General features: G+C 43.7%; 1 protein-coding gene and 1 long non-coding RNA gene across 5 annotated transcripts in view; both read left to right on the forward strand.

Moving 5' to 3' along the window:
* Positions 1-7308: 7308 nt before the first annotated feature.
* On the forward strand, positions 7309-8472 carry LOC107311538. The gene is made up of 2 exons (XR_001554129.2): positions 7309-7770; positions 8263-8472. It is a non-coding gene; the product is annotated as an uncharacterized LOC107311538 (long non-coding RNA).
* A 4613-nt stretch (positions 8473-13085) lies between these two features.
* Positions 13086-14115, forward strand: part of UST (uronyl 2-sulfotransferase) — a 151553-nt gene continuing 150523 nt past the window's right edge. For 2 of the 4 annotated variants that reach the window (XM_015858142.2, XM_015858143.2), the window contains exon 1: positions 13087-13741. In XM_015858142.2, the coding sequence (XP_015713628.1) occupies positions 13486-13741 (256 nt within the window). In that variant the 5' untranslated portion in view covers positions 13087-13485. Of the gene's footprint in view, positions 13742-14115 lie in introns of all 4 variants that reach the window. The other 2 variants (XM_015858145.2, XM_015858144.2) reach the window with 2 other exon arrangements.

The raw sequence follows: 14115 nt of genomic DNA on the forward strand, positions 1-14115 counted from the left end.
ATCACTTCTAAGCTCCACAGGAAATGCCCCAGGTCAAAGCTCAGTATTATAGTTCAGTCTGTATTGCTGACTAGATGTAAAAGACAAGCTTTTCTTATCACCTGTTAATTTATTCACCCTTCCTATGTTCAGAAACCTTTTATGTGATAGGTAACAACAAAACGCCAAAGAAACTGCACTTTTGTAAGCTGATATATATTTCCTCAACTAGATTTTATTCAACAGTGCATTATCTGAAAGGGAGAAAAAATAAGCTAAAAGCTGATAAGCAAGCTGCTTTTTCATAGTGTAGAGAGAATAGGAATTAAGCTGCAACACGATATTTATATGTCCATCACATATAAAGCTGCTGTGCTTCGAAAATATCAACCCTGCAATTTGAGTTAGAAAGATCTATCCAGTTATTCATCTACATAATATTATACAAAGAATAGATGGTATAAAAACACTATTGTCTTTTTCTCTTCTGTTTTGCTTCTGTTATTAAGGACATTAAGAAGTAAGAAAAAAACCTGTTATGCAAGGAAGGTTATTCAGGAAGCAAGTTATGATTCATAGGGATACAGAATATTGAAAGGCTGAAATAAGATGAAAAGATATAAAGCATCCTTTTGTCAGGTACATTTCTGGGGGAAACCGCTTCAACCGCATTCAGAAACAAAAGCTGCTCTTATAAAAAGAGAGTTAATCTTGATAACAAGGCTGCAAGACCATGACACATTTATCTAAGTAATAAAATTTCTCTTATGGAAATGGCAATGGGTGGAAATAGGAACATTTATGACTGGCAGAACAATCATTTGGAACAAAATAATAGATATTAGTCTAATTTCTTTTTCCTGTAGAAAATAAATGATGTATATATGGCAAATTAGTTAATTATGCAAGATGTCAGGCCCCATAAATGATGTAAGATTTGATTTTTACATATCAGTCCTTCTTGTGAAAAGTTTTGTAATAGTAAGTTCTAGTGACTAAAATGTCAGCATAAAAGACCTCTGAAGATTCAGACCCTGTACTAACAGAATGCAATAACTACATGCTTGGAGAGTCCCCATAAAAAAGATGATGTTTAATTTTCAGTTTAAATCATATTTTTAAATAATTCAAAGAGTAGCCGTAAGGTGTAGCAACATGGTCCACATGTCCTTTTTTTTTTTTTTTTCCCCACAATCAGAACGTACTCTCCAGCTGTCTTTGCAGCACATGTACAGGCCAGCTAGCCAGAAGACCCATGTTTGGGGACAGTGTCAGTCTGTCTGTGTCTGGCTTTTGCAAGAACTGTACATATTCTGAACATGATGCATTTGGAATTTCTTAAAACACTTTCCTATTCTCAGTTATTTGCATTCTTCATTTCCCAGACAGCTAAATCCCAACAGGACTTGGTGGTTTTATTGACAGCGGTTTCTTCTCACTTCCAAGAGCACAACATAAGAAAAATACAGCAGTATTCCAACAGGCTTTACCTTCCTTCTTTATGTAGTTCTTGCTTTCAATATAAAATCCAGTTCTTTGTTCCTTGCAAGTTTAGTATGACCATTTTTAAGTATGAAAGAAAATCATTATATCGCACAGTAGTCACAGCTCAAAACAGTGAACTCCTACAGTGATGGTTTAAGTTTATTGACCAGCAATGTCTTCTTCAAAAGGCAGTGTGACATTATGTGTATCTGACATTTACTGAAATGTAGACAGCTGGAAACCAATGGCTATGGAGAAAGATATTTGGGCCGTGATAACAGGACCGGTTTCCATTTGGAAATTTCCCTACTCTGATTTCTTTTTAGATTATTTTCCCATTTAGGTTCTCCATCCTATTCTTTTTTCAACTAGAACTATTCCTCTTTGCAAGAACTGTCCTGCTTTGATGTTGTTGAAAAGTGTTCTGAATGCTTCAAGACTTATGATTTTTTTTGTGTTTGTTTGGTTGATTGGTTTTTTGCATCTTAACTTCCTCGGAGACTTTTCTTTTAAGTATTGTAGTCCATGAAGAAACTTCTTCAACAGTTCTTCCTAGCTGGGGGCACTTCCTTTCAGGGAGGATGTTACAAAAACATACTTAAGGTGCAAACATCTGTCAGCCTCCTTTCTACTCAGTGTAGAACAAGCACATCGTGTGCCATTTCAGATTCTCGCTGCAGACACTCTCAAAGCAATATCCCGTTTTCACATTCGCTTAGTAAAGGATACAGTTTAGATCAGGGGGCACTGGACAACCCTTGGAAATTCTCACCTTGCCATCACCATCTGGTCATTGCCTCTCTGAATGTTAGCCTGCAGTGCCACAGGAGGGAGTAGACTTCTACTCAGAGTACAAGTCATGCTATGAGTAATTTCCCTTGAAAAAACGTAAGTCAATGATGTAAATGTAATAAAATGTTTCACAGCATTTCTGCCAAGCTTCTTTGGGATCTTCCAGCACAGCTTTAACTTACAAAAGTCTTGAGCTGTGAACTAAAGCAGCACGTGGGGCACTCGTGTGCCTTCACCATTACCAAATTAATAAGATATGTTAGCCAAACTCCTTCCAAAACTTACTAATTTTAAATTTGGTACTTTTGCTTTCTTCTGTGAAAGCATAAGATTAATCATGACATCCCAGATTTTGTCTCTCTGTGCATGATCATAAGACTAGAATGGCTGTTAGTAGAGGAAGGCATCTTGCCTCTTTACAGCTTGATAGCAACATGGAGTCCTAACTTGCATTGTGCAGGGCAATAGAACCAATCTTGAAAAGGCCAATGGTACAAAATCAGGGTGGGAGTCTGTAAGCTGGAAATACTGTAGGGAGGACCATAAAGGAGCATTCAGGCCTCCAGACCATGTCTCTTATTTAATTGATCCCTACTGTATGTGGCAGAGTTTCATAGAATCATAGAATGGCTTGGGCTTGAAGGGACCTCAAGGATCATCCAGTTCCAAACCCCTTGTCACAGGTGTGATTGCCAGCTGCTAGTTTGAATACTAGATCAGATTGTCCAGGGCCCCATTCAACCTGGCCTTAAACATCTTGAGGAATGGTGTATTTCAAGATTTAGACACATAATAATTGATATACAAATAGTAATATTTACCATTTCAACACTATGGCAAATATCTGATCTTGCAGTTCTCCTGCATATAAAACACTCTAAAGATGGATTTATTTGGTCTTCCACATCTACAAGCTCAGAGAAGTTGAAATATTTCATATGTACTAAAAGTTTTCTTACATTATATAAATCTCAGCTGCTCATTAGCATCAGATTTTTGACTGGTTATTAATAGTTAAAAAATGTTTCCACCCTTCTTATATTCTCTTAAGAATTCAGACAGCACAAGTCAAGTCTTCTTAAAAAGAGAAAATACAATGAGTTGCAAAAGGAATATAGGAGAGAATGTTACCTTGGTAACAAGAGATGACTGTTTGTCATTAGTTTAATGGAGGAGTCCCAGAAACCTCCAGCAGCCCCCCATTAGTCTAACAGTTAGTCCATTGTATGCATATACAATACACAGTCACTAGTCCTTGTGAGGGATCATGCCTGGGTTAAGTCTCAAAGCTAAAAATGAAGCCGTTGCCACATTTCCAAAGATCAGATTTTAAAGTATTGTTTTAAGTAAACTTTTGAGGTCAGTATTTTTCTGAAGTAAGGTACCATTGCTCCACCAAACTTTCTTCTTTGCTTTTGGCTGAGTGTTAGTCTAATGGTGATTTATTTCCACTTACTTAAGATTTATGTTCCTCGTGAAAGAAGACTAGTTTTCAAAACGCTGGTATTTAATTTTGCACCTATCTTCCTGGGCTTGAAGAAACAAGCCATGTTTGGGAAGGGAAGGACATTTTAACACTTGTGTGAACAACACTTGCAGCACTAGAGAGCAACAAAATTGCTGGCTCCTACCTTGAAAAGAGTTAGAAGTGTAAGACTGTCATTTGAAGGGAAAGCTTGAACAGGGATAGAAGGTGTGGTTTATCCTCTGCTATGATCTGTAATCACACAGATGCTGATGTAACACTCAGAAGAATTGCAGTCAAAATACACTTTTAGGATGGATTTGAACTTATTCCAGGGCCAACAAGCCAATCAAACCTCTGAATTTAGTGGGAGAGTCAGTTTTGATCCTGTACTATATTTTTTTCCAAAGCACTTGCATTTCATACATGTGCAGTGTAGTGCTGTAGCTGTTTCCTGACCAAGGATCAGACACAGATGATCACAGGAGGAATAAATCTTCATCATGGTGTGCCTGGCCCAAGAAATCTAGGCTGGGATCCAAAGGAGTGGAGATGCAGCTGGTGTGTTGTGTGAATTCTGGAGCAATACCCTCATCTTGCCACCCTGCTCTAGTTATCTGCCCAGATGGAAAGAGGACTTTACATATCCCATGATTTCCCTGTGTACTTGGGGATTTCTGTGATCCAGTCCAGGGTGAGATCTACCCAGATGTACATCTGTCATCTGCCATCCTTTGGCCAATGCAAGGCTCTGCATATATATAAGATCTCTAATTCATCTATAGGGTGTAAGTAGGGACTGTCACACACAGTCCTTGCAACAGTCTGCTGTATGTGGATGAGGGTAGCTGTGAACTAAGAGGCAAGGCTGGGGAGAAAGCAATACAACCTTTCTTTTACAGTAAATTAACAAGCATTTGTCATAAAATTAGAAACACATGCCCTTTCTGCTTCATGCTCTTTGAATATGAAAAGGCAACGACATTTTAAGCAGATCTTCCAAGGATAGAGCATACTGTTCTCTTAAATGCAAATGACATATGGTTGAGCCTGCTTGTGTTAATTTGAGATAAAAAAGAGAGGGAAAAAAGTGACATCTTTTGAAAGGACTTCCCATAAGGGCTATAAGAGCTGCCTTTACAAGGTGTGTTGTGAAAGCCTGGCTTAGTTCCATCAGCATTATGCACGGTCTCACTGAGACAGCAAAGGCTGCTGCAGTGAGCAGCATGAAAGTAAAGTGGAGAGGTGACAAATTAATGTCAGCAGCAACAGCAGAATCAATTTTTATTTCATCAAGCAGCAGAAATCAGACCAATTGATTGGGATGGTTGCTGTGGTTTTTAAGCTCAGGTCTATCCATCAGGTGATCGCTCAGCTGAAAGCTCAGCACAATGCAAATGTATGCTTTTTTTTTTTTTTTTTTCCACAAGAATTGGAAATAGTATGTGCTAAGACTGACAATTCCAGCATCTGGGAGTGCTTAAAGCGATTCATAGTATTTCTCCAGTCATATGATTCTGGCCAAAGACTGAAGGAAAACCAAATTGGTCCAGAGGAAGCCGTGGTAAAATGCAATAAATTGAGCAAGGATCCTTTGGTTTATTTGTTCTTGTTCATTATAAGTGAATGACATACTTTCTCCTCTTGCAAATACTTATTGCTCTCAGGGCATAAACGTTCACAACTGCATTAATTGCACTGTATCTTTTGATATTCATTTTATAAATGTTAATGCTCTGCTTTAGAGGTCCTGCACAGTTGATTTACATAGTCTCACTTTTCAACAGACATTTTCACAGGCATTGTCTTCCAGATGTGTTTTGTACAGGTCTAAAGGAAATATTTACTACATTCCAGAAACACTGTTGCCAAGGACTCTAATTTAGAAGTGGGGGGAAGTAGTTTATGACAGACAGGTCTACTTGCTGCTCTGCATACTTTGCTTTTTAACCATGACATGGAATTGCCAGAGCAGCAAGAATGAATAATTCAGAAGAGAGGTGTTCTTACTCATTTAAATGTAGAATGTCCTCTATTTCCTACAGTTATTCTGTGATAACTTTATAATGAATTAAATTCCTAATGTGACCAGATAGACACAAAACGCAACTTAAAACTTTAAAATGTTCGGGTTTGTATGCTAAGGAAATTATAGGAAGCCAAGTTTACATATGTAACTGTCTGGGAATTGAGTCAAACCTGATTTAGAAAGAGAATGCTCTGGGCTAGTGCAGGAAACCACCTAAACTGGTGTAAATCAGCACATCATGCCTATAGATACTTAGTATATTTGTGTGTCTACCTGTATACGCTAAGAAGGCTTGTAGAGAATTCACATATATTTTTCTCTAGCAAGTTGAATATTGCTCTGTTGCCTTGGTATTTTTAGATTTTTGACCTTCCATTCCTCTTTTTGGCGATGCGTTGCCACTCTGTAAGCTGTAAGTTTGCTGGGAAAACTGAGTGTTTGAAAGACCAAGTTAACCATCCAGTGCAGGCAATCAGTTTTGAAGAAATTTCCCTCTGTCGTAGCTAAGTAGTGAAGTTTGTGTAATCTGACACGTGACCTACTTCTGTTTTGGGGTTGGAAGCAACAGGGCCTCAGTAACTGCAGGAAGAGCAAAGGCAGGTTCATGCAAAATTTTCATGCACTGTGGGGCCACTGCTTGTGTGAGTGGTCAGAAAATGGAGTGACCTGATTTACAGGCTTTACAGTGGATATTTAGCTGGTGGGTGAGTCCCTTCTTTTGTACACCAGTTTCTTCCAAAATTTGGTTTCACATATGTAATGACATCCCTGTGACAGATTATGTAAAAGCAGCTGATGCATTAACTTTTTTTCCTCTCTTTTTTCTTTTTGTGTGTGAATATCACTTTAGCAAGTGAAAGATCCATGATAAAGATTTGCTGGCTTTTTGATGTGTGATCAAACATTTCTTTCTTTTTTTTTTTTCTGAAATACTTTGATTACATGAAATCTGTCTATGAATAATTCAACAAAGTAACTCCTAGCTTGTGAATTGTCTCATATGTAATGTCTGAGAAGAACTGAAATAACACACATCCATTTCACTCCTGGAAACCTTTTGTGCCACTCTCATATCACGTCTGTTGCCTTTTTTTCCACCCTCTTCTCCCCTGCAAGTACAAATCATGTCTCCACTTTGCATGCTGCTGTAGGATGCATGCAGTAGGTGTAGGATCTTCTCCATCTTTACCTTTTGTGTGCCACTCCTTTCCAGTCTCTCAGTGGATCCTGCTTCCCCCTTGTTTTCAACTTCTTTTCACCTTGGCCTTTCTCCTCCCTTCCCCACCTTGCCATAACAAACAGACAAAAGCAATAAAACAAAACCAGCACAAGTGGGAGAGCCTTCTATTGCTGCTCAGAGCACTCCTTTATGGGAAGTAGAATATTAGAAAAGACAGTTCTAGTGGTAGATTCAGAGATGGGGATGGAGGTTTCTTACAGACTGGACTAGAAGACGTTTTCTAACTGTCTGTTTCACCCTCCGGTAGTACTCCCATCCACATTTCAACACACCTACCTCTTGGTGCAATAGCTCTTTTCCACTCAAAGTTTCCCCTGTGCTACAGACCACAGGTTGCTGTGAAAATCACTCTGGGATGTTAATTCTGGTGTGAGCATTGTGCTAACCTGCCTCTGCTGTTCCCTTATGCTACCATGGCATAGCTCTGCATGGTGTAGCACACACACAGTGACTACTTTGGAAGTACTTGGGTGTTTCTAGCATATTGCTTTCATTTCCTGGATTTAGACTCGTGTCTAACTATCTGCCTAATTAGCCCCAGTACTCTATTTTCCCAGTGTAACTTTCCCTAAATCAGTCCAATGCATCATATGGTACTATTCTACTGTCTAAACAAGTGTCTGTTTTAACATGTCTGTTGTGTGAAAACTCATGTTTGCACACTGAAACTTCTGCCTTTCTGCTGGTGGTTTCTGGAGATAAATGCCAGAATTAGATTGCTGTTGAAAAACTGACACAGAGGACCCAGAGTCAAAGTGGACTCTGTCAGAGATGCTCTGGGTGGGTGTTCATAAAGGGAAAAAATTTATCATTAAAACTGTGTATTGTATAAAGTCCTCTCATACCTTCAGCTTTTATTGCTGCTTCTGAATGATATACATGCTGCTTAGAAGGGAAAGTGTCCTGATTCAATTCCCTCATTACCCATTTTTTACTTTTTTTTTCCTGATAAAATTAAACAGAACCAGTTTAATTTAAACAATTTAAACAGGAGTAAGGATAGCTCTAAAGTAAGCTCTTTGCCAGAGAGAGTCAGCAGTGCCAGGGAATTCATAAAAATGCCTTTCGATAAATTCTGTGACTCTCCAATGGGTGTTGATAGCAAGTTCATGTAATTTCAGACAGCATTTTAATTACAAATATATAAATTCATCTTCTGGAAACAACCCTGCACTCTCAGAGCATCACTATAGTGTACCTGTCTGGCATAGGAGCTGTAGGATGCAGATCATGTCCCCATCTTCAGATATTTACTGTCATTTTTTTCCCCAGAGATGTATATCCCTGAGCCTTCCACAAAGGACAGAAACTAATACAACCAGCCGGCACAGAGCTGTAACTCCAATTCATTCAAGGAAGATGAAATTTGCAAGTGTTTTTTGTTCATGAAATGAAAAGTCACGGTGCACCCTTATTTCATCTCCATCAAATAATCAACTGTTGCTGAATGAAGTAAAATAAAGCCTGCACAGTTGCCATCAATTACCCCACTATGCTTTCAACGCCTTCTGAATCAGAGAGTGTGCTGGAGGAATTTAAAGCTGTAATCTTTTGTGGGTGTTTCTCAGATGACATTATATTATGTTATTCCACTGAACCTCTGATCCTTTACTCAGTGTGGTCTTGCATCTAAATTTTCTCTATCTCTAGTGCCTAAAGAAAGTCAGGGCTTGGGTCATTTCTTATCCCTTTCAAATTGCTAATTTCTTTGCAAACTGGCTGTTACGAAACATCCCAGCTGGGGAATTGGGTAAAATGAGAATTCATTTAGAAAATTTCAACAAAAAAGCCCTGAATGTTAAAAATAAGAGAAAGATGTTTTGCCTACATTGGAAACAAAGCCCCTACCGCTTCAGAAATGAGACACTGCAATCCCTCCACTTCTTGGGGAATTGGTGTTTATTATTTAGGCATGCAGTTTTTGCTATTCCCATGGAGGACTATGGATCTCAATGCAAGCCCAGGTTGTTTGTGCCCAGCAACACAGTGCTACAGCACTCCAGTAGCTGGGCACTGCCATTCCCAGAAAAGCACTGAGGTAGGTTTATAGTTGTCAGTGCACAGCTCTGGGCTGATGAGCAGCAGACGCAATAAGCCAGGCAGTAAGCTAAGCAGTTGTGGCCACTGGGACCCAAACCACAATATTTGCCAATCACTGCTGTGTGTATTAAATTGGGAGGATCTGTTGACTCCCTTGAGGGGAGGCTTTGCAGAGAGTAAAGAGACTTTGAGGGTACAGAGGCTTTGCAGAGAGATCTTGACAAATTGGAGGGCTGGGCAATCACCAACCACATGAAGTTTAACAAGAGCAAGTGCCAGATTCTGCACCTGGGACAGGGCAACCCTGGATATATGTACAGGCTGGGGGATGAGAGGCTGAAGAGCAGCCTCATGGAAAGGGATTTGGGAGTTCTGGCTGAAGGCAAGTTGAACACGAACCAGCAGTGAGCCCTGGCAGCCAGAAATGCCAACTGTACCCTGGGGTGCATCAGGCCCAGCACTGCCACCAGGTGAGAGAAGAGACTATTCCACTCTGCTCTGCATTGCGCAGCCTCACTTTGAGCACTGGATGTGTGTTTGAGCACCACGATTTAAAACGGTCATAAATCTGTTTAGAGAGTCTAAAGGAGGGCTACAAAGATGGAGAAGGGTCTGGAGGGCAAGATGTATGAGGAGCAGCTGAGGTCCCTCGGTTTGTTCAGCACAGAGCTGAGGGGAACCCTCATGGCAGCTGCAGCTCCTCACAGGGGTGGAGGGGCAGCGCTGAGCTCTGCTCTGTGTGAGAACGACAGGGCCCGAGGGAACGGCATGGAGCTGTCGGTGGGAGGAAGGGTGCGGGTTAGGGAAAGGTACTGCACCAGAGTGGTGGGTATGACCCCAAGATGCAGGAGTTCAAGGGGTGTTTGGACTCTGCTCTCAGACATAGGATTTGATTTTAAGTGGTGCTGTGTGGAGCGAGGACTCCACGACCCTTGTGGATTCCTTTGAATTCAGGATATTCTATGACTCTGTATTGTGCCAACATACAACCTCCATGTCCTCATCTTGCTCACTGTGCTAATTTCTGAGTTAGGGTAATGAGTTAGCTTAGCAGCCTCTAGCACAGCACTGAAGTAGACCTGATTGGAATTTTTTTGGCAGCAGTATTCTCCAGTCCTTTAACTGTACTGAGCATCCTCTTCCAGGCCTAGGAAACTCCCTCTGTGCTCACAGTGCCTTGCTGGAACTACTGCAGCCAGGAGGGGGATTCAGCCTGAGAAAAGCTGAGCAAAAGTTGGACCCAATCTGGATGAGCTCATGAAAGCAAACATGTTTGGACAACAGTTTAGGAGATGATACCACGTTTTGGAGAGGGAAAAAAGAGGAGTGGAACAAGGTCAGGATGGGCAAAGAGGATGAGGACTGCTGCAGGGAATACAGCTCTGAAAATTATTGATTGTATGTCTGTTGGCACCACAGCACTCCTATGATGTCAAGCAGATTGATTGAATGGAGTGGTCGCAGAGTGCTCTTTTCATGCTTGGTGTTTGGTTTGAGAGCCTGGGGTCTGATTTGTAGAAGTAGTTAGCATTCACAGCTGCATATAAAGTCAGTGGGAGCTATGCTCTGAACATACAAAGTAATGCATAATGCTGAGTGTTTCACTAAGGCAAACCCTAGGCATCTCAAAGCTGGCAAATAAAATTAATAGACACATTTAACCTTAATCTCTATGTGCCTCATTTTCATGATCAGTAAAATGCTGATATTGGCTATATTTCATGAAAGTAAGTCATAAACATTCATCATATGCTCAAGGTACTGTAACAATGAATGCAGTGGAAAAGCCCACTGTGACATCAGTAATTCCATATAATACAAAGGATTTGGATAGCTTTAGACAAAGCCAGAGGACATATGTTAAACAAAGAGATAAAAAATAAACTGAAAAGCTGCGCGTATGAACAGTATCTGCCACAGTCACTGTACAAGGCATCAGTCCTCAAAGCAAAACAACATAAACACACAACTAAAGGCTGAACTGTAGCTTGTATCCCCAACAAGTTAAAACAGGTTTGCCTGAAGAATCTTACCCTTGGGTTTTTCTGAAGAACTGACACTTGGCTTTTCAGCCATATCGTTCCTTTAATGTGGGCTGTGAGTTTTTTATTCTTCTTTTTTGGGGGGTGTGTAAAAAGCAATATAACAAGAATATTCATATGTTTAAATTGATTTATACACTGCGTGTAAAATCATACCAGTTTTGCTAAAGTAAATGAGTAAGAGGGAAATTAAAAATAGGAGAACAGTTACATTATATCAAGCTATAACACAAAGTAAATAGTAATTATTTTCCTGTCTGTTTTCCTACTTTGATTTTAGGAATTGTAATTGAGAGTGTAATGTAGGTGGGAGAATGACATACCTGTGAAAGAAACTCATGTAGCAGCTCATTTGTACCTTTAAATATATATTCCAACAGCAATGATTTCTGTATATTCTTCCTTTCAGAACTTCTTACATGATGGTAAGAGCTCTCTCAGCAGAACCATCTTTCCATTTACACTTCTCTCCATTGAATAACGCTCTGTTTTTCCATCTCTTTCTTTCTTTTCCTTCTCAAAATATCTTCTTAGAGATCAAAGGCATTCTTTGCAATTAGAAAAATAAAGATTTATTGATTCATCTTACAGATGTTGTCCGTCTTGTCAAACCATACATTTAACATTGATTTTCCAGTCTAAGTGTTCTCCAGTTTCTCATTTGCAACAGCAACCAGTACTACTAAATGAACCCACCGCATGGTCTTTGTAGCCATCCAGTTGATAGGTATCTAAAAGAGCATGAAATAACATAAAACATCTGTGGCAGTTGCACACTTTGCATTTCAAACTGGCATTCATGAGGAGCTAGCAGCACTGTTTCTGATACAAGCCAGGATGCCATTGGCCTTCTTGGCCACCTGGGCACATTGCTGGCCCATATTCAGCCAAGCATCAATCAATACCCTCAGGTCAGTTTCTTCCAGTCTTCCAGCCACTCCGCCCCAAGCCTGTGGCATTACCTGAGGTTATTGTGGCCGAAGTGCAGGATAAAGCACTTGCTCTTGTTGAACCTCATCCCATTGGCCCCAGCCTATTGATCAGCCTGTCCTGGTCTCTCTGTGGGGCCTTTCCGCCCCATCCAGTTAAACACTTCCTCCCAGTTTGGTGTCATCTGCAAACACTACTTGCCTTTTGATGTGAGTGGCAAAACCCCCTGAAGTCTGCCTGATATAACTTCCAGCTGTGAGTGCTGAAACGCTATGAGTCAGGCCCCCTAATTCACGGTCCATTTTTTAAGCCTGAAAAGGAAAGGGGCAATTGCTTTTTGGTTTCTGACCTGGCAAGTTATGCTTGGGTCATGGTTTCCTATCTTTCTCCCAGACCACGGTGCTATGTAAAAATGAAAGAGAAGACCGTGTGATCTCATGAAGGGGAAGAAGGAAAGTGAAAAAGCGCATGACAGCCCCAGCCCCTCTCTCCATTGTGGCTCTGGCAGGGCAGCCTCCAGACAAAAGAAAGCACATTTTTGCTGCAGTGCCCAGGTATGTGAAGGGTCCCCAACAGTCATCAGGACACCCCGGGAACATACATTGTGTGGAAAGGATGAAGCTCAGTGCTGAGTGAAAACTGCACAGCCTATGCCTTGTAGGAAGCAGTTGTGAGGGGAAAATTGCATCATCAAGCAATTAGAGACTGTATCTCAAGCCACATGCAGATGGGTCAGACTGAGGTTGCTGAGTGATCTGAATTTGGTGATTTTCCGCACTCCAGCAGAAATCAGTCCCGTCTCAGGGCTGCGAGAAGGGCAACTGATAAGAGTGATCTCTCTCATCCTTCACACGAGCACGAAGCCTCCATCGGGTGCTGAGCGCTCCACTGGGCCAACCGGGACCCACCTCCGAGGGCATCCGCCTCGCTGCCCGCAGTGGGCCGAGGCGGGGGCCGGGCGGGCCGGGGCAGGTGACCCGTGGAGGGCGGCGGAGCCCGGCGGTGCCCGCAGGGGTCGCTCGCGTGGAGGCAACGGCCGCGCGGCGGGAGCGGGGGCCGGGCCGGGCCGGGCCGGGCCGGGGAGGGCGGCGGGGCCGGGCCGGGGTGAGCTGCGGGGGCCGCGCGGTGCGCACGACTCGGCCGCGATCCGCAGGCCGGCGGCGGAGCGGGGGCTGTAACTCGACACCGGAGCGAGAGGCCGAGCGGAGAGAGGGAGCGAGAGAGCGGCGGCGGAGACGGAGAGGAGCCCCAGGGAGCGGGATGGTGACCACCTTCTTCCCCTCCCCTTAGCGGCGCTTCGCAGCAGCCGCCGCCGCAGCGCCGGGACTGTCGCCTGCACGGGGCCGGGGGAAGCCGGCGATGGGGACGGGACGGGCCCCCTGAGTCACAGCGAACTTTCCCCGCCGCGGGCAGCCGGAGCCGAGCAGGCGGATGGAGGATGCGCCCTGCCCGGCGGGCTGCGTGAGCCGGCGGCGGGGGTAGCATGAAGAAGAAGCAGCAGCACGGCGGCGGCGGGGACTGCCCGGCCACCCGGCCCCCCGCGGCGGTGGCGGCGGCAGGGGGCCCGAGCCAGGGCGGGGGCTGGAAGCGGCGGCGGCCCCTCTCGCTGCTGCCCTTCCTCTCTCTGCGCGACTACGGCTTCTGCATGGCCGCCCTGCTGCTCTTCTGCGTGGGCTCCCTCTTCTACCAGCTCAACGGGGGACCCCCGCACTTTCTGCTGGACCTGCGGCACTATCTGGGTAAGCGCGGCCCGCGGCGGCGCGGCCACTTGTTGCGGTGCTTCGCGTTCCGCTCCCGGCCCGGCTGCTCGCCGGAGCTCCGGAGCTGCCCGGGGAACGGCGGCGGCGGCGCTGCCCCGCATCGCTACACGTCCGAAGGGGCAACTCATGGGCGGCCCTCGGGAGGAGGGCGGCGGGAGCGGATTCTGTCCCGAGGCAGCGTAAGGTAGAGCTCCTCTGAGGCTCTTCCTTAAATCCGAACCGGCTTTGTGGCCGGGGATGCCCCTTTGTTTGCCCGCCGGCCGTGAGCATCTCCGGCTGTGGGAACCGCACCGGCTCCATTCTAAGCTGAGGATCCGGGCCGGGCATTGCCCGAGGGTTACAAACGAGGAAGT

Source organism: Coturnix japonica, chromosome 3 (genome assembly GCF_001577835.2).
Source record: "Coturnix japonica isolate 7356 chromosome 3, Coturnix japonica 2.1, whole genome shotgun sequence".
NCBI lineage: Eukaryota > Metazoa > Chordata > Aves > Galliformes > Phasianidae > Coturnix > Coturnix japonica.